Source organism: Garra rufa, chromosome 17 (assembly GCF_049309525.1).
Source record: "Garra rufa chromosome 17, GarRuf1.0, whole genome shotgun sequence".
NCBI lineage: Eukaryota > Metazoa > Chordata > Actinopteri > Cypriniformes > Cyprinidae > Garra > Garra rufa.
The window spans coordinates 32,203,292-32,227,488 of record NC_133377.1 but is presented as its reverse complement, the minus strand read 5'-3'; the positions used below and the strand labels follow the sequence as shown (position 1 = coordinate 32,227,488).

At 41.6% G+C, this 24,197-nt stretch overlaps 1 protein-coding gene across 2 annotated transcripts in view; it reads right to left on the bottom strand.

Moving 5' to 3' along the window:
* Nucleotides 1-3,726: 3,726 nt before the first annotated feature.
* Nucleotides 3,727-24,197, bottom strand: part of clcn1a (chloride channel, voltage-sensitive 1a) — a 38,656-nt gene continuing 18,185 nt past the window's right edge. The window contains exons 12-24 of one of the 2 annotated variants that reach the window (XM_073821704.1): nucleotides 21,217-21,372; nucleotides 20,833-20,902; nucleotides 18,778-18,888; nucleotides 18,335-18,548; nucleotides 15,061-15,194; nucleotides 14,559-14,746; nucleotides 12,598-12,679; nucleotides 12,343-12,428; nucleotides 11,962-12,006; nucleotides 6,798-6,902; nucleotides 4,708-4,794; nucleotides 4,164-4,626; nucleotides 3,727-3,917 (exon numbers count right to left, since the gene is read on the bottom strand). In XM_073821704.1, coding sequence (XP_073677805.1) covers nucleotides 3,889-3,917; nucleotides 4,164-4,626; nucleotides 4,708-4,794; nucleotides 6,798-6,902; nucleotides 11,962-12,006; nucleotides 12,343-12,428; nucleotides 12,598-12,679; nucleotides 14,559-14,746; nucleotides 15,061-15,194; nucleotides 18,335-18,548; nucleotides 18,778-18,888; nucleotides 20,833-20,902; nucleotides 21,217-21,372 — 1,770 coding nt within the window. In that variant the 3' untranslated portion in view covers nucleotides 3,727-3,888. Of the gene's footprint in view, nucleotides 4,627-4,707; nucleotides 4,795-6,797; nucleotides 6,903-11,961; nucleotides 12,007-12,342; nucleotides 12,429-12,597; nucleotides 12,680-14,558; nucleotides 14,747-15,060; nucleotides 15,195-18,334; nucleotides 18,549-18,777; nucleotides 18,889-20,832; nucleotides 20,903-21,216; nucleotides 21,373-24,197 lie in introns of both variants that reach the window. The other variant, XM_073821705.1, reaches the window with a different exon arrangement.

Genomic DNA, 24,197 nt, shown 5'->3' with positions numbered 1-24,197 from the left:
GTGAAAAGAAAGTTCAGATTCTGAAAAGGTCCACAATGTGCCACCTGCTGGCCGTGTTTTGTTTTTAAGTTATTTTTGCCTTCACAATACAGTGCAAATATTGCTTGCTGGAAATCGATTTTTAACATTTTTGTAACGGATCCAGGTGTATAAAGACTTTAAGTGCTTTTATGAGGTCTGAAATAATGTCTGCTGCATGTAAACTAATGAAAATATTCATGTTTTGGTGCTCCAGTATATATATATTTTAAATATATATAATCAGTTAATGTTTGAAGATTCCCCATCCATGTTTTTTACAATCCGACTAAAAAGAGGCACAGTGCAGCCACACGCTCAGTGTTACATTAAAGGGGTCATGACATGAAAAATCTAATTTGCCTTGATAATTTGGCATATAAGAGTTGTACAATTAAAACATCCTGTAAATGTCATAGCTTAAAATGACCTGGTAATTATAAACAAAGAATTTATTTAATCAAGCTCCAAAAATTGCCTGTTTAGATCTGAGGTGCAAGATGGCGTCACCCAGGCACAAACATTTGCATAAACACTGCCTCCAGAGCAAGGCATCGACGAATAGTCATTTTCTCACCATAGGCGTTCAGTCGCTTAAAGGAGAAGTTCACTTCCAAAACAAAAATTTACAGATAATGTACTCACCCCTTTGTCATCCAAGATGTTCATGTTTTTTTCCTTTAGTCGTAAAGAAATTATGCTTTTCGATGAAAACATTTCAGCATTTCTCTCCATATAGTGGACTTCTATGGTGCCCTGAGTTTGAAGCTGCATTTAAACTGCATTTTGGAAGTTCAATTGATCCCAAATGCGACTCTAAACGATCGCATATACTTTTTAACCTCAAACGATGGTCTGCGTGTACTCTGTGTATTCCAGTTGAAGACAGTTAGGGTATGTCAAAAAACTCCCATCTCATTTTTTCCCTCAACTTCAAAATCATCCTACATCGCCGTTTTACCTTTTTTGTAAAGGTTGTTTTAATAATAATAATAAGTTTTATTTATATAGCGCCTTTCCAAAGCTCAAGGACGCTTACAATAAACAAGAAAAATGCAGGATAACATCAAACAGTAGCATGGAGGTTAGCATGAACAATTAACAGAACATAGTGGAGTAATAAACAAAGGTCAACTTAAGAGAGGTAACATTCAGAGAACAGATATGTTTTGAGCAATGATTTAAATTCAGACAAGGAAAAACAGCGTGATCTGGGGAGAGAGTTCCATAGTTTAGGGGCAACAACAGAGAATGATCTGCCCCCCATGGAAGAGAGGCGATACCGAGGGACCGCAAGAAGGCAAGATTCGGAAGACCGCAATGAACGCGGAGGAGTATAGGGAAGAAGAAGATCGCGGAGGTAGACAGGGGCCAAACCATGTAAAGCTTTAAAAGTAAGCAGGAGGATTTTAAACTTAATGCGATAGGTGACTGGTAGCCAATGAAGGTCTGCTAGAATTGGGGTAATATGGGCGGAACGCTTAGTGCGGGTGAGGAAACAAGCAGCAGAGTTTTGAATGTACTGTAGTTTAGCAATGATGGTACTAGGTAAGCCAATGAAAAGGGCATTACAGTAATCGAGGCGAGAGGAAACAAAAGCATGGATGAGACTTTTATCTTCTTTGCATGATCACTTTGCAAACACTGGGTCGGTACATCTGCAGCGATGTACAGACTTCTCATGCACATTGCAGAGAGAGACAAGACGAGCATTTGAGGTTAAAAAGACCCTTCTTCCTTGGCTGGGATTGTTTGAGCCCTTTGAAGTTGCATTTAAACTGCATTTTGGACGCTCAAACTCGGGGCACCATATAAGTTCACTATATGGAAAAAAATTCAAAAATGTTTTCCTCAAAAAACAATTTCTTTACGACTGAAGAAAGAAAGACATAAACATCTTGGATGACACGAGGGTGAGTACATTATCTGTAAATTTTTGTTCCCGAAAGTGAACTTCTAACTTGAATGCGAGTGCCGTGTTGCATCAAACGCAAATAGAAATTACAGTCACTGACGCCATCTTGTCTATACTGGTTACAGCAGTGGTTCTCAATCCTGGTGGACCCCTGCTCTGCACATTTTGCATGTCTCCCTTATTTAACACACCTGATTGAGATCATCACCTCATTAGGAGAGAAGATCCATGAACTGAACTAACGAGCTGATGATCTCAATCGTACAGTATACAGTATATACTCATTCACGACTCGAACAAGTGGATATTTATATCTTATGTTTTAGCATCCTGGATAGTGTCAGAGGACTGATTGCAGCATTTTATGTTGTAAACAAGGCACAGTGTCATGGAGAGTTCACAAAGAAACATTTGTTAAAAGATGAAGTGGCACTATCTGACTGCAGCTGCATCACAAACTGTAAGTAAATGGTTTCATAATGCTTTTTTTATTGTGTTGTCAAAACACTCACATGGAATAGTGAGGGGGCATTGAAACTGTTTCCTATGCAATGACGTTAGCCAATCATAATAGTGGCTGATTCCTGACCAGCCTTAAAGGACCTGTCCCTTAAAACAAGTTGTTTTAGACAGAGGGTCAGAATGAGGATTGAATATAATCATTTACCCACATTTTTTTTTTTTTTTTTTGCCAAAACTTATTAAAGGTGCCATAGAATGCATTTACACAATATTTTTAAATTGTTCTCTGATATCTACATAGAAGGTATATGGCATAGGAAAGGGCAAAAAATCTCCAGAAATGGTTTTACAGGTCCATTTACAACCCTAGGATTTGCCCCTAGAATGAAATGCTCTGTTATTTGGAAGCTTCATGAATATTAATGAGCTCTGCTCTGATTGGCTGTTTCACAGAGCTCAATAGCTCGCACATGGATAAAAATGTATATTTAATTAGGAGCTCTAGCCGCTTTTAATATGCAGTTTGTTGAATCTGCCGTTTTGAATCGCGGATATTTTAGTGTGATTACTGTGATCGCATGTGCTCTGTGTAAAGTTACAATGCAGAGGGAGTGATTCTTACCACACAAGTTGAGCAGCTCGTCAGTGATTCTCCAGATCTGTAAATTATTCGCCATCATCAACGCAGTTATTTCTCCATCATTCACCATCATTAGCGCAGTCATCTCTCTGTTTATGTGGTAAGTGAAATCCTATGTATTGCAATGTAACAGGTTAGCGCTAGCATTAAGCTAACCGTGTCCCTTCAATGGCTTGCCTTGTTTAACTGATGTACTGACGTTAGTGATGATTGGGCGATGCGAATGTTGGAGGCGTAACTATTAACGATCACGGGGAAGTTGCGTAACAGACCTGTTATGTTGGAATTTACCTATTTTTCGGTGGTCTTTTGCAAATACTAGATTTATATAAGGAGGAAACGATGGTGTTTGAGACTCATGGTATGTCATGTCCATGTACTGAACTGTTATTATTTAACTATGCCAAGGTAAATTCAGTTTTCCATTCTATGGCACCTTTAAGTAAACCTCAAGGAACATATAAAAAAACAAATCCATGTCATTACCCCTTTAAACTACCAAATGTCAATGGAACACACTGAAAAAAGGGATTTTAAGTGTTATTGGGGAGAAAAACAAGCACCTATTTGAACATAATCTCAAGAACAAGTCTGATACATGATGCATATATCCAACGGGGCAGTTTATATTTATTCACAGAATTTTTTAGAGGAAAAGGAAAAAAGGAGGAAGAGGAAGAGCAAGCGGTAGTGGAAGATAAAACATTTATTTACAGAAACTTAGAGGAAAGGGAAATAAACGGGAGGTGTGAGTAGAAAAAAAGAGGAAAAGAAAATTTACAGAAAATTCTAGAGGAAAAATATGAGGAGAAATAAGGAGAGAACGCTCTCTTCTTCTCTTCTTATTTTTCTTCTAAACAATTCTGTCAATGTTCTTTTGCTCTAAAGTAGAGGAAGAGAAAAAGGAAAAGAAAATTATTTACAGAAATGTATAGAGGGAAAAAGAGAAGGAGAACAAACTGAGTGTGACTCAGGAAAAGAACAGACTTTTGAAACGAGCACATGAATAAAAAACATAAAATTGTTATATAAAAATAAAAGTGAACAAAGGTACACTGATCACACCTCAAATAAACCAAAACAAACTTTACTTGTTCTAAATGGGCTCCTCGTCCTCATTTTCCTCACCTTCCTTGTTCTCCGAGACGGGCTGCAGGGTGGCGAGAGGGATGGGTGGTGGAGGAGAGGAGGGCGGTAGGGTTGGGCTGCTATCGGGACTTCCTGTCTCACTGTCACTACTTCCTGTCCCGCTACTGCTGCTACTTCCGCTGCCACTTCTGCTTCCCGTTGTTGTGCTACTGCTGTTCCCCACGATCACCTCTCGTTTCACGCCCTCGATCCATACCTCCATCTCCTTCTTTTCCTTCATTGGGGTCACCGGGGTCACCGGGGTCACTGGGCTAGGGGAGTGGACATGAGGGACCACGGGTGCGGACAGAGGTGAGGAGGGAGCTGTGGTGGAGCCAGGTGAGGATGGAGGGGAAGAGGCCTGAGGACGCTTCGAAGCTTTACGAATGGTGTCGCGGAAACTGGCCAGAGGGGGACGCAAGCGCACACCACTACGCGTGGAACCCTCGATGGCTTTTTGGAGCTGATGAAGAAGAAGAAATAAGGGTTAGACAATCTGGAAGGAAAACATTAACCAGCAATGACAGGTAGATGGATGAGCTACCTCTTTGAGTGCCACGACTCCCACTATTTTTCCAGTATTGGTTACATAGGCATGACTGAGGCCCAGTAGAGAGAACAGAGTATGAGTCTGAGGAATAAAAAAAAAAGTTTTTTGTTTTTTTTTACCTTCAAAACACAAAATCATCATGACAGTCAGAATAATTCTATATCACCATGCTTAAAGGGAACCCTGGGTATTAAGACTTGTATGGCTCAAAATAACAAATGATGTTCCTTACTGAAATATGTAGTAGAAAACCCATAAAAGATTTACGTTATTTAAAAACCCACATCATTTTATACATATTTTGGACTATACTGGAGCTACCAGTTGCTATTTTTACTGACACTGATAGATACGATGCCACATTGTGCGGCTTTTGGTTGTAGTTTTCAGTCGAATGGCAAGAAAGAGGAGCAATAGCAATAAGAAGAGGAGAAAAGATTGGAAAGACGCCTGAGGATGAACAAAACGTAATAAAGACCTGCGTCTTTGTTCTCTACACTTTAGTCCTAATGCCTTTGAGGCTTTTAGTAGACCACAGCTTCTGAAAGAGCTTACAAACGACAGAGACAAGAAACGCTAGATGCCTTCCAGGCAGGATGTAAACATGTCAACGTTGTCATAATGCCGCAATTTAGGATTCTTGTGAGGAAAAAAAATTCAATGATACGTCGTTTGGTTTAAGTCTACACTTTTATCCATCACCACCTGTAAGAGTAGTCCAAAATATGTACAAAATTATGTGGATTTTTTAAATAATATACATTTTAAATGTTTCAACAACATATTTCAGTCTTATTACCCCAAAAAGTTTGTTCCATTTGTTCCATATATGCCAGCGTTTTCCAAACTGAAGTTTGTGAGTTAATAAAAAGCTAATAATTTATAAAGTAAATGTAAAATTAAACTGAATAAATGACTGTACAATTTAAAAAAAAAAATCAAAATAAAACACTTACTAAAAAAATTATTATTTTATATAATATTTTGAAATATTATGTCTACCTGTGTGCCATGTGACTATTAATAGACATCAGTGAACTGTAAACATGCAAAAGTGTTGTTGAATTATTAATTTAAAATCTCAGTATTTTAGGTTAAAGGGGTTTGGCTGATTTTGCCAATCACTGATTTACACTAACAAATAGAAATGCATTATTAAAATTTTGGCTGATACGATAAGCCAATAATTATTTTAAAATATTAAAATAATTACAGTATATGAATAAAATTTAATGTTATTTCATATAGGCCTATGTGACCCTGGACCACAAAGCCAGTTATAAGGGTCAATTTTTTTAAATTGAGGTTTATACATCATCTGAAATCTGAATAAATAAGCTTTCTGTTGATAGGTTGTTAGGATAGTACAATATTTGGTCAAGATACAACTATTTAAAAATCTGGAATCTGAGGGTGCAAAAAAATTAAAATACTGAGAAAATCGCTTTTAAAATTGTCCAAATGAAGCTCTTAGCAATGCATAATACTAATCAAAAATTAAGTTTTGCTATATTTACGGTAGGAAATTTATAAAATATCTTAATGAAACATGAACTTTACCTAATATCCTTAATCCTAATTTTGGCATAAAAAAGCGACAATTTTTCGATAAAAATAATTTTGACCCATGCAGTGTTTTTTTTTTTTCTCTATTTTGTTAAAATAAAATAATAACTTAAAATAATAAATTTAATTCATTTTAACAATGTAATCTATCCAATCCAATATTAGCTGATACTGATATATTGGGAAAAAAAACTCTAATATGGTACAGATATACCATGCATGCTTCACTATTGCCTTCTCTAGAGCTGATTATAGGTGAACTAAACTTCTCATAAATTATGTGCATTGCAACTTTGACACTGTTACTGAACTGAACTGAATCAACACTGACCTGACTTGAGCTGAATAATGACTATTGCCTTCTGTAGAACTGCTTTACAGCAGAAATTTAATGTGTTTCATAACATTAACATTCTTCATTTTCTGTTTATTATTGTGAAGCTGCTTCAACACAGTATGTATTGTGTAATGCACTATATAAATAAATGTGACCCGACTTGACATGGCATGTCTCTAACCTTATGTAGTGATGTTCTCTCAACCAGCTGGAAGGGGGAGGGATCTATTCTGATCTGATCGATATCCAGAGGTTTATCCATCTCTGTCTCCTCCCAGGCTTTGATCTATGTGATCCAATCAAACCATGTAAGGATTTAACTCTACTATGCCTCATTTTATTTTAGCAACTTTTTCCATGCTGCTTTAATGTCTAACTGGAAGCTAATGTTCCCCTTCAGTCGAATCACTTCGACGTTACATGGGATCTCGCCTGAGAGACCGATCATCTCTGAGCCTTATATAAAAAGGCCAATTGCAAATTGGCGAGTGGACGTGCGCGTCGGCCACTCCCCCGTACATACGGGTATATAAGATGGCGGCGCGCATCACTCAAACAGACTTTCGCTTTCAGAGCCTTCATGCTCAAGCCTTTTGCTTCTCCTAGAAAAGAAGAAGAAGAACTTCACGTTCCTGCTGCACTTCTCTGCTGGTGTGCGCCGATCGAAAAAGAGCAACAAAAGCTGAAAGAGTGAATTTCTCGGCGCCGCCAGCGGGGTCCCGCGGGCGGCCGTTTTCACGGCCATAAAAGCCTCCTGCGTTCCAGCGAGCAAGCCCCATTGAGTGCACAGTGGTGCCGCGGTTTCCTCCCTGGGCAGACCGGGACTAAAAGAGCAATTTCTCACGGCTGTGTAAAGACGTTCTTTTCAGAATGGCTTTCCGGCCGTGCGCTTCTGGGTGTGGCAGTTTCCTCACCTCACTGGACGGACATGAAAGCTGCTTCACATGTCTGGGCATCGAACATGCTGAGGCAGCTTTCACGGATGGTTCATGCATTCATTGCGAAAGCATGACCATGGGAATGCTGAGGACTCGCCGCTCGCTCGCGGGCAGGCCCCCCTTCGCGCCCCACGGCCTGCGGAATTTTTCCGCCGCTGTGGCGAGGCACGAGGGGGAATTTCGAGTCACGGTGCCGAACGTTCCGCCGGCTCCAAAAGCCCTGCGGTCTTCCGCCCGCCAGCATACCCCCGTCGAGATGCCAAAGCAGTACGCCTCCCCGCCAGCCGGGCTGGGCGTCTCCTTTGGCGCTCCTCAGGAGGAAGAGATGTCTGACGCTGCGTCAGAGGGAGAGTCAGGGGGTGAGGACGCTCTTCCGGCGGCGCGGCGCCCCTCCGCGGTTGCTGCCCCGTCGGAGGCAGACTCCGAGCTCTCGGCTATGCTCCTCCGAGCCGCCAGGGGGATCGGCCTGGAGGTTACTCCATCGGCCTCGGCCGATCCTTCTCGGCTGGGCGACTGGTTCCTGGGGACGGCTCCGGCGGCATCGCCTCGCCCTCCCCCGGTGCCATTCTTCCCGGAGGTGCACGAGGAGCTGGTTAAGACCTGGCGGGCGCCCTTTTCATCTCGCCCGCTGCCCAGCTCCTCTCCCCTCGCCACCCTTGATGGCGGGGCGGCCAGGGGGTATGCGTCGGTTCCCCAGGTCGAGCGCGCTATGGCGGTGCAACTCTGCCCCCGTGGCGCTGCCACCTGGCGGGGCCGGCCGCGTCTCCCGTCCAAGGCGTGTGAGCGCTCGTCCGCCCTTGCGGGCCGCGTTTTTCACGCTGCGGGCCAGGCCGCCTCGGCCCTGCATGCGATGGCGACCCTGCAGGTCTACCAGGCCAAGGGGTTGAAACAGCTGCACGAGGGTGGTCCTGACCAAGGTACGATGCAGGAACTCCGCGCTGCCACCGACTTCGCCCTTCGTGCGACGAAGGTCGCGGCGCGGGCCCTTGGTCAGGTGATGTCCACGGCTGTGGTCCAGGAGCGACACCTATGGCTCTCTCTGGCCCAGATGGCAGATGCCGACAAAGCACGCTTTCTCGACGCTCCCATCTCCCAGAGGGGCCTATTCGGCGACTCTGTCGAGGACTTCGCCCAACAGTTCTCGGCAGCCCAGAGACAGACGGAGGCGCTTCACATCCTGCCCCGCCGCGATGCTTCCATCCCGCCGCCGGAGGCACCGCCTCCGCCTGCACGTCGCCGAGGGCGCCCCCCTGCGGCCGCAACATCTACGGCTCGCCCCCCTGCGGAGGCCCACGACGCCAGGTCGGCGAGAAGGGCCCGCAAGCGCAGAGCCAGCCGCAGGAGAGTGGCGCCGCCCGCGGCACAGGGACCGGCCCGAGACACTCGCAAGAAAACTGCGAAACGTCCCTGACGCGGGCCTCCAGAGGTGATTGAGACTGCTCCTTAGGGGATGCTAACATCTACGCTCCCCGCTCCCGGTGGAGGGCCGGGAGCCACTGTGTGCTTCAATGCTGCCGTCGGCCAACGGTCGACGGTACCCACATTTTCTCAAAAAGAGCAAATTTCTCACCTCTGGCTTCGGCCTCGAGTTTCCTTCCTGAGCAGCACTTACACTCCTCGGAACCAGACTCGCGGCTGGTCTTCGCCAGCGCGGGATCCAGGGAAGAAGGTAAGCACTGCTCTGGGGCACATGACAGCTCTAAGCCGCTTAGAGCCGCTAAGCTTGTTCATGTGAGACCGCTTCAGCACGATCGAGTCCCATGATGGGCATGGCACCTCGGCCCACTCCGGACTGGCGTTTTCCCGCAGTTTGGCCGTCAAGCCAGCCCGTGGCTACCACGGGTTGGGTTGCCATGTACGACAGAGGTTTACAACCTCCCCATCTGCTCCCATGGAGTCCAACGTGGCAGATTTGCTACTTGCCATTCACTTGAAGCAGGGAAACTCAACCGTGCAGCCTCTCGGCTCTCACGGCAGTCCACCCACCTGCAGGATGGCGACTCCACCCCGTGATGCAGCTAGTTTGGAGTATATCGGTAGGCCAGCCACATTCGCTCGTCTTCCGATTCCTCCCTTTGCCAGCTGCCTCTTTCTGAGTAACGCTGGCTCACAGCTGACTTCCGGGGCCCAAGTACGCCCTTCCCCAGCGAGCCTCCTTGCACAGACAATGTGCAAGTCCAGGGAGGACGAGGAGTAAGTCTGTTGGTTGCGCTACAACAATGGCCCACCCGGACTCAGGTCTTAGTAACCGTTCCCTCGCGGCAGTCCCTCCCTGTAGGGCACGGTATGACACCCCAGACCTCTCCGGCCTTCACAGACCGTGATACAACTATCACTCAGTACCGAGCTCCCTTACTAGGCAGGCTTGCGCACTGAGATGAGGTCTATTTTGCTGGCTTTCCACAGAGATACACGACTGCAGTAATGCTTCCCTTCCTGCAGGAGAGTTGAGCGCAGGCTGTCCCCTCGACTCTCCAAGTATATGCCGCTGCTTCGCCGCGTATCACATGCAGTAGATGGAGCTAAGTAGGCAAGCATTCACTGACCGTGAGGTTTCACAGAGGTGCCCAGAACGCACCCCTCACCCTCTTGGGGCCTTCCCGTCGCCTTCAGAGCTGCGGGACGCTCCAATTGAGCCATTGGCCTCAGTCGAGCTAGTATTCCTGTCATTAAGACAGCGCTCCTGACCGCCCTGGCTCCCGTCAAGAGGGCAGGAGACCTACAAGTTTTCTCTGTCAAGTAGCACCTCTTACCCTCTGGGACCCCCCCGTCGCACCTCATACCTCTTGGATCTCCCCGCCGCCTTTCAGGGCCACGGGTCGCTCCTTGGAGCCACGGGCCTCAGTCGAGCTAGAATTCCTGTCATTAGACAGCGCTCCTGACTGCCCTGGCTTCCATTAAGAGGGTAGGATATCGACAAGCTGAGGTTCCTTAGAGGTGCTTAAAGCTGAGGTTCCTCAGAGGTGCTTAGAACGCACCTCATACCTCTTGGACCTCCCCGTCGCCTTTCAGGGCCGCGGTCGCTCCATTGGAGCCACTGGCCTCAGTCGAGCTAAAATTCCTGTCATTAAGACAGCGCTCCTGACTGCCCTGGCTCCCATCAAGAGGGCCTACAAGCTTCTCTGCCAGCAAAGTGTGTCGAGAAATTCGGCCCGGCGTCTTCCACGTTACCGTCGAGACCCCGGCCCAGTGCCCCAGGTTCCCACCACGCCTTTCCGCGATCAGGTGGTGAACCTGCAAGCTCTGCCCTGGAGGAGGCAGACCCAGCCTTGCGATGTTGTGTCATTAAATATGTGAAACTTGAATCACTCGGCACTTCAGCCGCACCAAGCAGCTTCATCTGCCTCGGGATTCAGCAGAAAGGGAATGCTCCCCGAACTGAGGTTGGCTAAATGGGTGGTAGATGCCTTCTCCCTGTTATACTCAGGGACAGCTATGATCCTTGGGTCACGGCACCTCACCAGCAGATGTAAAAACCAGAAGCTGCGGGCTGGGCGACACCCTACCTTCGCTTGGTTCTACAACCTTGCGCAGAGGCCGTTCTCCCGTGTCCTAACATGAGGACTCACAGGTGAGCGGGAAGACCGGCTGGTGTCGGTTTGCGGCGCCATTCCCACGTGGATCCGTGCGCTATTTCCCAGAATGTTCCCTCCGGCGAACCCTGGGTCCTCCTGCCCCGCAGTCAAGGCTAGACGCGGAGTAGTCCTGCACTGTGATCCTGCCTGGGTCTCCTTCGCCCCGCAGGTTGTGGCTTAGTTTTTATTATTCCAGCGGAGGAGACCGCTGTTTCCCTCGTGTATCCCTAAAAACCTTTATGGATATATTGAATTATTCTCATTTCCACATGTAAAGATTTCATGTGCTCCGCCCCCCCAACCCATGCTTCAGTACAACTGGCATCCCTGGAAGGGCCCCCTTATTGGGCCTCGGGGCGTTGGGAAGGTTACGTTACACTTCGCCTGCCGGCACGTATACTTGTCAGCACGTGAAGTTGTTGCGTAACGCGGCGTCAGGGTCGTGGCCTTTTCCATAGGGCTAGTTCCCATGTAACGTCGAAGTGATTCGACTGAAGGGGAACGTCTAGGTTACGAAGGTAACCCACGTTCCCTGAAGGAGGGAACGGAGACGTTACATTCCCCTGCCACGCCCCTGGCGTCGCGCTGACGCCGGCTTGACGGCTCTTCAGCGAAAACCTGTTTGAGTGATGCGCGCCGCCATCTTATATACCCGTATGTACGGGGGAGTGGCCGACGCGCACGTCCACTCGCCAATTTGCAATTGGCCTTTTTATATAAGGCTCAGAGATGATCGGTCTCTCAGGCGAGATCCCATGTAACGTCTCCGTTCCCTCCTTCAGGGAACGTGGGTTACCTTCGTAACCTAGACGTTTTATAGTATTGGTAATACCTGTTCTGGTGTCATTGTGTCGGTTAAAGGTGGAGGATAAGGCTCCTAGGGTGAAAAAAAGTGGCAGCATAATTCAATTATACATGACATGGTGCATTTGTACCAAGTATTCAAACTCATTAACATTTTAGAAAGAGTATTTGCATATTAACACATTCTATGGAAGACCGTTCACTTCCCTTTAACCGCACATGTCCTTGAAAAACACTGATGAATATTAATGCAGACCATTAGCAATATATTGGCTTTTCTCATTTTATCGACCTAACATTAAAATTTCATACATGCTGAGAGTAATTCATTTAGTGCACTCAAATTCACTTGATGGAACAGACACACAAACGGGTTTTCACCAGGGACTTATAGACACAAACAATGTACCTGTGGCTGACCTTCTGTCTGTCGTTCTGAAGAGGATGAAAAGAAGTTACGTAACATTCTCCTGAAAGGCTGGGAAGGACCCTTATCTAGGCAAGAAGAGAAGGAGAGAGAGAAGGAAAAAAACGACAAGGCGGATTAGAGGATGAGTATCACTTATATCGCCTCAAGATGCTTGTTCAATAAAAGAGCTTGCCCGAGGTTTATTAAGGTTTCTAAAGAGGATGGCTTGGTTATGTTTGCTGGAGAGTTTCTCACCGGGGGACGTGTGATTGGTGGACGGTTCTGAAGGTTTGGGGGGAGGCACAGGGCCGTTTCTTTCCTCTTGAACTGGTATCGTCTAAACATTTGCAGACAACAATAAATACAAAAAGGGATACAAAAGCTAAATTTGATATTTTCTGAGCACAGCAGTTTAAAAAAAATCAATTCTAACACTTTTCTGTTGTGTTTTGATGGATGGAAGAATGGGTGAATGGATGGACGGATAGATGGATGGGATTCATAGAAAGGAATGATAACTAAAGATCTATAGAACGATAAATAAAATGATAAAAAGAATGACAGAACTATAGATAGATAGATAAGTAAAAGTATTCCTACACCTTAATTTTTTCACATTTTGTTATGTTGCAACCTTATGTTAAACTGCTCTAAAAAAAAATCATACACTATACACTATAATGTCAAAGCAGAAAACAGGTTTGTAACAACTTTGCAAATTTATTAGAAATAAAAAAACTGAAATGGTTAATGATTGAAATGATTGCATAAGTGTTTATACCCTTTTCCGGGACACTTGAAATTTAGCTCAGTAGCATTCATATCGCTTGTAGATGTTACTACACGAGTGGAGTTAAACTGTGGCAAATTTTTTTGAATGAGTATGATTTGGAAAGGCACACACCTCTCAGAAAATGAGAAACAAAAACCAAGCCCTGAGGTATAAATAACTGCATGTAGAGCTCAGAAACTGGCTTGTGTCAAGTCACAGATCTGGGGCAGAAAAAAATCTGCTGCATTGAAGGTTCACAGAAGCATGTAGCCTCCATTATCCGTAATGAAAGACGCTTGGAACAACTAGGACTCTTCCTAGTGCTGGCCTCCTGGCCAAACTGAGCAATTTATGATGAAGGGGATTGGTTATACTGGTTACCAAGAAGCTGATGGTCACTCTAGTTGAGCTCCATGATCATATATGCAGATGGGAGAAACTTACAGAAGGACAAACATCACTGCAACACTCCACCAGTCTGATCTTTATGGCAGTGTGGCCAAACGCAATCCTCCCCTTGGTGCAGACACATGAAAACCAACTTGGAATTTGCAAAAAAAGCACCTAAAGGACCCTCAGACTGTGAGAAACAAGATTCTGTGGTCTGATGAACCTCAATTCCAAGCATCATGTTTGAAGGAAAGCAGGCACTGTTCATCACCTGCAGAGTACCATCCCAAAAGTAAAGTGTACTGCTAGCAGCCTAATGCTGTGGGGCTGTTTTTCAGTGGCAGGGACTGAGGGATTTGTCAGAGTAGAAGAAAAGCTCAATGCACCAAAATATTGAGATAACCTTAATGAAAACTCAGTCCAGAGAATTCAGAGCCTCAGACTGGGCAGAAGGTTCATCTTCCAACAGGACAATGGCCCTAAGCGCGCAGCAAGAGTGGCTTATAGACAACCCTGTGAATGTCCTTGAGTGGCCCAGCCAAAGCCTGGGCTTGAACCCAATCGAATATCTGGAGAAACCTGAAAATGTCTGACAGACCCAATCTAAGGTGACACAGCTTGAGAGGTGAAGAAGTGAGATGAAGAATGGCAGATAATTGCCAAATGCTAAATGTGCAAAGGTTGTCACATCATACCCAAAAAGGTTTGAGTCTGTAAAAGGTGCTTCAACTAGAGTTAAAGGTATGAATATTTATGCAATGTACTTATTTGAGTGTTTTATTTTTAATAAATTTGCAAAGTTGTCACAAATGAGTTTTTTTTGCTTTCATTATGGTGTATGGAGTGGAAAATGATGTGGAAAAAGTACATTTAAAGCAGTTGAACATAAGCCTGCAACATAAAAAGTGAAAAAAAATGAAGGGGTATGAATACTTTTGCAAGGCACTGTAGATAGTACAAAAGAAAGAATGAAAGAAAGAATAATTGATAGATAAATAAAGAAAATAATGACAGAACAATAGAATGACTGATAGACAGATACATAGATAGATACCTTATCATCTTCATTCTCCTCTTCCTCCTCATCAACAAAGGCAAAGGATTCCCAGCTGATTTTGGCACAAGGCACCTGACCTTGTGAGCTCTGGCCTTGTGTTAAGATCCGCCTCTCTGCTGACAGCCACCAATCACAGAGGGCGAGAAGCTCAGACCTCTCAATGCTGCCCAATAGAATCATAGATTCTGTTGAAGGTGAAGTAAGTTCAAAAGCCAGTTACATATGAGTATTAAAATGTTTTCTGACACTAGGGCCCTGTTCCAAAACCTATACTGTTGGACGTGACTGATTTAAAATGGTACAAAGAAGCAATGTAGCTAAGCTAACAACACAAGGTTGATAGCTCGCTAGGTTTTTAAACAAAGCTTTAGACTGTTTGAGCGAAAACAAAATAAAAATTCATAGCTCACCTTGGTAGACTGTATGCGGCTAGAAAAATGCCATAATGAGATGTGCAATTAGACTAAAGAAATTGTCTAGTCAGCCTGCGTGACATTACCTTTTGAGTCGACCAGCGGGAAGGTTTTCAAAGATGTTGAGTCCAGCAAATGCAGTACTTCTCTATATGTAGAGTGGGAGCATAAAAACTTCACCTTCCTCACCATAATGTCCTCCACAAAGATATTATACTGGCTGCAAAAAAACAGAAACTGTATGATAAGGCCACAGGTTGAAGACTGGTTGACAGAGCTTAAAAGGTTAATAACTCTAAACGGTGGTCTCAGGTCTGTTCTGACAAGGAAAATATTTTTCTTTATCCAAATAATAAAACACAATTACCATATCAAAGTGCATAGTTAGAATAGCAAAATAAAAAATGCTCCCTATTTCTTTTTATCAGTTGGCTGCTTTGGTAATGTTGGTGACATAATGACACATTATACAGTTGCAATCGAAATTATTCAACCCCCTTGACATGCAAGACATTTTGTTCCAGATAATTTGTTTTTCTAAAAACAAATCTACAAAGGCATTAGTACACTATTAGACAAAGTATTTTAATACACATTTGAGTAATTCTGAGAATATAAACTGATAAATAATGGGAAAAAAAATCAAATTGGCTCTAAACGTTCATGTTCAAAATTACTCAACCCCCAAAATTAAAATTTGGTGCAGAATCTTTTATTATTTAAAACCACCAATAAACGCTGTTTAAAGTGTTTAGAAGCGGCTGAAAAAGCTTTTAGATCACGGATAATCTTTGGTTTTCACTTTGCCACTGCTTTCTTCAAATTCAACCAAATATTTTCAATGAGAATTAAATCTGGAGACTGAACAGGCCACTCAAGAACATTCTGTGACTGATCTCTGAACCAAGCATAAGTAGATTAGGATGTTTACTTTGGGATGATTGTCCTGCAGGAAAGTCCATTGATCATCATCTTCGGTCTTTGCACCAAAGGCATCACAATTCTTGGCAAAATGGCCTGATACTTCAAAGAATCAATGGTTTCCTTCATACGGTCATGTTTTTCACTTCATGCTACAGTAAAACAACCCCATAATTGGATCAGCCCACCTCCATGTTTGACCATGGAGATAGTGTTCTTCTGCTCATTAGTTTTCCCTTTTTTGCACCAGACATACTGCTGATCTATACGTCCTTTCCAACACGGGGAAATAACACGCTGGACTATGTTTACACCACCCAGAGAGGAGCTTACAAAGATTCCCCCCTCCCCCACCTCGGCGCCTCTGACCATATCACTGTTATGCTAATGCCCTCTTACAGACCGCTCGTTAAAATCACCAAACCGGTTTGTAAGCAGATACAAGTGTGGCCAGAGGGGTCTTCAGAGGCTTTACAGGACTGCTTTGACACCACAGACTGGAATATGTTTAAGCAGGCTGCCACTTACAATAACACCACTGACCTCCAGGAGTACACAGAGACTGTTACAGCCTACATCAACAAATGCACTGAGGATGTAACAGTCACCAAAACCATCACTGTCCGTGCCAACCAAAAGCCATGGATGACAGGGGAGGTCTACAGGCTGCTGAAAGCTCGGAACTCTGCCTTCAGAGCTGGAGACGAGGCGAGCCTAGAAATCCTAGAACTCAAACACATTACATTATATATTGACACTGTCACTTTTAATATGCCAGTACACTGTTATAGATGCAATTTTATAAAGTCCTGAAACTTCAGACTAGATTTTATTTGTAAAGTACTGCAGTCTCTGGGGGGTTGAATAATTTTGATTTTGATTACAACTGTATATATATATATATATATATATATATATACACACACACACACACACACACACACACACTATACTATACATAATTTAATTTTATTTCAGTTAACATTTATTTTCAATAATAGACAGATAGAAAAAACGAACGATGGATGGAACAATAGAATGACAGAACGATGGAATGAAATAGAACGATAGAACAATAGATAGAACGATAGATAGAACAACAGAACAAAAGATATATAGAAAGAATGATAGATAGAACGACAGATAGAACGACAGATAGAATGATAGATAGATAGAACAATAGAAGAATGATAGAACGACATATAGAACGACAGATAGAACGATAGAATGATAGATAGATAGAATGATAGATAGAACGACAGATAGAATGATAGATAGATAGAACGACAGATAGATAGATAGAACGATAGATAGAACGATAGATAGATAGAACGATAGATAGATAGATAGAACGACAGATAGAATGATAGATAGAACGACAGATAGAACGATAGATAGAACGATAGAACGATAGATAGATAGATAGATAGATAGATAGATAGATAGATAGATAGATAGATAGATAGATAGATAGATAGATAGAATGACAGACAGGTAGAACGACAGATAGACAGATAGAATGATAGATAGATAGAACAACAGATAGAATGATAGAACGACAGATAGATCGATAGATAGATACATTTTGTTATATGTTTTTTTTTAAATATGCCTGTATAGTTTTATTATAGTTTTTATTTATTTTTATTACAGTTTTAGTTACTTTAGTACATCACGATAAATTAACAGACCTTGGAAACTGAAATAAAAAAAGTATAAAATAAGAAATAAAAAAGTTGTTTTTTTAGTTTTCTTTGTGCACAAGAAGTATTCTAGTAGCTTCATAACATTATGGTTGAATTACATGGACTATTTTATCAATGTCCTTACTACCTTTCTGGGCCTTGAACGTGGTAGTTGCGTTGCTGTCTATACAGGGTCAGAAAGCTCTTGGATTTCATCAAAAATATCTTAATTTGTGTTCTAAAGATAAACGAAGGTCTTACGGTCTTGGAATGACACGAGGGTGAGTAATTGCTGACAAAATTTTAATTTTAGGGTGAACTATCTCTTTAAGCATATTGATAAAACCCTGAAAGACATTTAAAGAATAGTAAAAACATGACACGGACATTTAAGGACATTTTTGTTTGCTTTTGTACAATGTTCCCTCACCACTTGATGTCCAATGTAAACTCTGGGACCTGAAGAAGAACTACTACTTCAGACCACAAAAGGGTATCCTTGATAAAGACACAATGAATAGCCCAAATCTAATGTCTGTGGAGCAGCTCAGTGTTAGCTGGAAGGGTGCCAAAGCTTCATGTTGCCGCCCCTCGTTGACAAGTGTATTTACTAATAGCTCCCGCTGCTAATGAATCACAAGGACTTTGAGGTGCTGTCAGCATGCGAGGGTGAGGGAACCTGGCTGCGCTGTGAGACAAGCTGTTTTGTCACAAACATGGAGCCACGGCGGTGGCGTTTGCAAGGTTTGCACACCTTATGTGGCCGAAGCCCAGCTCGGGGAGATAGGGCAGCTTCTTGACTTGGATGATTGAGTCGTACAGGGATGGTTGCAGACCCTGCGCTACCATGTTGGCCAGGATGACGGCGACCATCATGGGCAGGATGTGAGAGATCTGACCGGTGAGCTCGAAGCAGATCACTGCCGTGGAAACGGTGTGAGTGACGGCCCCCGTCAGCGCCGCCGCACCTTAAGAGAAAGGGACAGACTAATAGAGTAACAGGACGGAAAGATGGAGTGCTGTAAGACAGGGTCATGACAGGAGTGACATAATGAACAGAGAGAGTATGGACACATGCAGCGGAAGATCCGAGGTTAAGAAAAGAAAGGATAGGAATGGGAAGTGACATCATCAGCATGGTATGAGCAAACATTAGGTTATAGTGGTGGATCAGAAGAGGAGGAAAGGATGACTGACCAATGACAGCGTACCCTCCAGGGATGATGCGGTACAGTATTCCATCAAACAGGATACCGTGAGGAAAGAGAGTAGCCATGATCTCACCCACCAAACGACCAAATGCGGCGCCTGTAAGATATTTCAGTGGATGTTCAAATGTTTTTTATCAAATAAATTAACAAAAAAAAATTCTATGTGCCTGGTTTTATAAGTGAATTTACATATTTAGAACAAGTTCTAGAAGTCTGAGGCCACAAGTGAAAAAGATAAGAAAAGAAACTCTGTGTGCTTGGCAAATTTCTGTAAATTTTATAAGTACATTTACATATTTAGAATGAGATCTAAACGTTTGAGACCACAAGTGGAAATTATTGCTTTATAAAATGAAATAAAATAAAACAAATTCTATGTGCCTCTACAATTACTGTATGAAATAAAATACAATATTACAAATATAAAATAAGATAAATTATAAAATTTATAAAAAAGTTACTTTGATTAGTGTCATATGTCCTATTGTGGAGAATCATACATTTTTATAAATATTTATTTATAATAATAATAACAATAACATAACATAAATATATATATGTAAGACTTGTAATGTTTTTTAAAGAAGTTTCGTATGCCCATCAAGGCTGCATTTATTTGATCAAGTATACAGAAAAAACTGTAATATTGCAAAATGTTATTACAATATAAAATAATGGTTTTTATTTTAATATACTTTAAAATATCATTTATTCCTGTGATGTAAAACTGAATTTTCATCAGCTGTTATTCTAGTCTTAAGTGTCACATGATCCTTCAGAAATCATTCTAATATGCTGTTTTATTATTAGAATCATCAATGTTGGAATTTTTTTTTTAATGTATATTAATTAGTGGTAGGCATAGATTATTATTTTTTTAATCTAGATTAATCTCACAGTAATCTTGGAATTAATCTAGATTAATCTAGATTAAAATGGCTAATTTGAATTCTGCCGAAGGCATTCAGAATATGTGTGCTACCCAAATAATGACTAAAAGTAAGTCTTTGAGAACGGGTTTCTCAAGCCAGGTGGCGCATTAGACCAGGCGCTCATCTCCTGTTTCCAAAATGCATCACAAACTGCTTGACAATTGCATTTACAACACAGTTAACTATACAAACTTGTGTAACCAACTATTCCTACACTGCATGTACTTCTGCGTAAAAGGCTGCGCAACGTGCGCGTTGCAGTTAAATACACAGACGGGCATGGATATCTGCGTGCATAGTCTTCGGTTAAACTGCGTTGCTTTTAGAAGCGTCAATTCAGTTGTTGCATATAGTTTAATGCCTTTATTTCAGGATTATCAAAGTAAATTATAACTCAAATTTGAGATTTTACTGGGGCACAGCAGATTTTCACTGGGGCACATGCCCCAGTAAAAAGGGTCTAGCAACACCCCTGCCCTGAAGCAAACCCAGCGGCTTCATAGCTGCATCCATGTTAGCACGTCTCGTTTGATGTGGTAATTTCACAGTAGGCATACACACAGGTTCGAAGACTCGTTCTCGCCCCCTACAGTGCAATTCGGCTAGGTATACATCCGCGCTAAAATATCAAGGTGAAAGTCATCATAGCTTGCGTAGTATAGACCCAGCTCCCAACCCAACTTTGAGAATAGATTAACGGCGATATTTTTTTATCGCCCGATAAGAGTCTCACGTTAACGCAGCACGTTAATGCCGATAATGGCCCACCACTAATATTAATACAGAAAAACATTGTTTTACATTGTTGAAACTTCTTTAAAAAACATTACAAATTTAACTGATTCCATATTTTGGAAGTTCAAACTCAGGGCACCATAGAAATCCACTATATGGAGAAAAATTCTGAAATGTTTTCCTCAAAAACATAATTCCTTTACAACTGAAGAAAGAAAGACATGAACATCTTGGATGACAAGGGAGTAAGTACATTATCTGTAAATTTCTGTTCTGGAAGGGAAGTGAACTACTCTTTTAAAGGGATCTATAAATAAACCAGAAAATATTCATAAATGGCAGCCACTAATAAATGAATAATACCGGTGACCTACCCAATACAAAGACAGGCATGAAAGCTCCAGACGGGATGGGCATCGTGGTGGAAACTGCAGACATCCAGAACTGTGAGATGAATAATAATGTTTTCACACGATTTCCTTAATTCTAAAATCTCAGCTAGACCGCTGTCAGCACAACCTGTATGAGCCTAACTCAAAAGAAAAATCATTGCTTTAGCAGCTTCAAACATGACAGATGCAGAGAGATAATGACTGTGGAAGCATCCGGAATAAAAGAAGGTTTTATTGAAGCCATCTAGACAACTATGACATGATAACTAAAGCTAGTGTCAGTGCATGGTACTTTCTTATTGTTTTAAAGTGAAAATTACTTAATTGATGGAGAACAATGTGAACAAGTGATTGAAAAGGACCAACCTTCATGATAAAGAAGAGAATAAGAATGACAAAGATGCTGACATCAGGGTGAAACCACACAGCAGAGCGACCCAGACCAGGAGGGAGGGAGGAACCCCAGATTTTAGTCCAGGTGTAGTTGTCAAACAGAGAGTTGATGCACTCCCTGGGCATCAGCTGTGGAATAATACAGTCAAATTCACATTTAAACCCAACCAATTTAAATATTAAAAAAATTCAACCAAACATTATTTCAAGATTGTCTGAATGACAGACAGACCATAAACATTAAAGCTGCAGTTCCAAATCTTTGTGACTCCAATTCCCACCATTCTTCACAGAAATATCTGCTGTAATGACGTTTTGTTTTTAAATCTTTTAATCAGTAGACACTCCAAGATTGTACATTAAATTTTAGGACCGCAAAAGTTTTAAAAGCTGAATGTTTTTTAGGGTTATCACTCTTTTGAAAGGGCACATTGGATGCAAGACTCTTAATTTTATCTCCACATCAGGGCCATTGAGGATACAGTGGATTATTTTTGTTTTTGAGGTAATGCGCCACCGAATATACGAAAAATGGAAGAGAGGGGCGGGGTGAGCAATAGATCATTATCATTTAAAGAGGTATGCACCGAAACGGATCGGTGTGAACAGAGCTGTTTTTGACAAGGTAAAAAGTATGTTGCATGACAGTGTTTTAGTGCCACATTAAAAAATTTAAAAATCTAAGATTACGAGATTGAAGTCATAATATTTCAAGAATTAAATCGAAATTATGAGAATAAAGTCAAAACATTACGAGTTGAAATTTTTCGACAATAATGTAAAAATTATGAGAATAAAGTTACAATGTTTCGAGAATACAGTCAAAATTACGAAAATTCATTTGCAGCAATAATTAGATCAAATTTATAATATTTTGAGAGTATATTGTAGCCTATTGCACTTGCAAATGGCCTGGATTGGGAGCACTGAAGGATATTCCAAAGCCTCAGCTTTCAAAATTTGTCAGTTTTAAAGCAAAATACAAGCAATATGTCTATTACAATAATGTGTTTTTCATGTGGTGTGACAGATTGGTGTATTCGCCTCAGTTAAGTGGCATGTGAATCCGTCACCTTTTCGATTACAATGTGACATTTGTTTCATTTAATTAGGCTATACAGCTTGTATATAGTCATTTATATACCTCAGAAAAAAAACAAAAATATAACTTATGTTAATGAGTTGGAGTCCACATCAACCTTTACAATGTTTTATTGTTGTTTTTAATTAAATGTGAGGAATGAAAGATTGCACAGGTGTTTTTGCAAAGTAGGTGGTGGAATTTTCACAAAGAAAACAGTTTAATTTAACAAAACTAATGACTGTAATCGAAAAGACGACTGATTCGCATGAATAGAGCGATCTGTCCCACCACATTAAAGGGAATAAAAAACATTTTTACAAAACACATTGTTTGCATTTTACTATAAAACTGACAGATTTGGACAGCTGAGACTTTATTTTATATTTAAAGTACTAAAAGCACAAAGCTTATTGCTATTATTTGGTGGTTGGCGCACTACAAATAGGCCTTGTGAATACAATCGAAGAAGTGAAATATTATTTCCAAGCATACTGTCCCTGCGAGTATAACACATGGTATGATTTCTGCTAATAATCCCACATATATTCAAATCAATTCCAGTGGCCAGGGAACTTCTCCCTGTGCTCCCAATCTGGGCCATTTGCATGCGCAGGCTACTCTCAAAATATTATAACTTTAATTGCTATGATTAAAACATTTAGACTTTATTCTCAAAATATTATGACTTTATTATTATTATTTTAGTTTTTTTTTTTTTTTATGTGGCACTTAAATGCCGACGTAATGTTGTTTTCCAGTACCATTGCGAAATTTTAACCAAAGTATATTACAGAAATTTCATGAAGACCCTAAAGAATCATACCAACTTAAAGGGGGCATCCGATGATTTACTGGATACAGATTAAGGATAAGTATTTAAAAAATTAAGATTATATTATATTAGATAAAATTTTTTGAACTTGGCTTACCTAGAGAAAAGTATATTTTTTTAAAAGATGACCAAGGAGTTTTAAAACTTGATTAAACTTGACTTTTTCAGGTTTAGAAATCATACTTTTCAAATAAGGCTTCCTCACACACACACACACACACACATATATATATATATTAGGGCCGGGACTTTAACGCGTTAATTTAGATTAATTAATTACACAAAATTAACGCGTTAAATTTTTTTAACGCATTTTAATCGCACTTAATTTTGCACCGCGGAACGTTTCTCACTGGATGAGTTTCAGCGGACCGATTATACTGGAGCACCAACTAGCGTTCAGACCAAAGGAATGCGCATATCACCGCAGCACATCGAGCCTCAAGTATCACCTCAATGCTTTTACAGAAGGTCTACCTACCTATAGGGTACCTGAATTTCTGAAATGTAGGCTACTATATTTCTAAATATCCCAGTGTTTCCCCTACCATTATCTCAGGGGGGCGCGTTTACAATGTCTCCTCCAAGAAAACACGGACTGGATCGCGGACTCCATTCATAAAAACCGAATTTACTATAGCGTGGAATGCCACGTAAATTCGTCGATTTTTGGATTGATAAATCAAAAGTTCATCTGTCACTTAATTCAAATCGCGATATGGACTAGTGTCTGTGAAAACTGAAATGCAAAAAGACCGTTTTAATATGAATCCTGCATGTCCCGTTTGCCTCTGTATGTTAGAATGGCAGAGACGCCTTTTTTTTTTACTGCACGTGTGATGCTCCCGTTAATTTTTTGAATTTGCATCTCACACGAACAGATAGACTCAATCTCCAAAGCTACTGTCAGTGTCACATTTACCGTTTCATTTGAGAAAACTAGCATCATATCATACTTTACACACAGAAACTTCACGGCAACCTGTCAAAATAAAAGTGCGGTTTAACATGAAACAGAACAATATTCCTATTTAAATA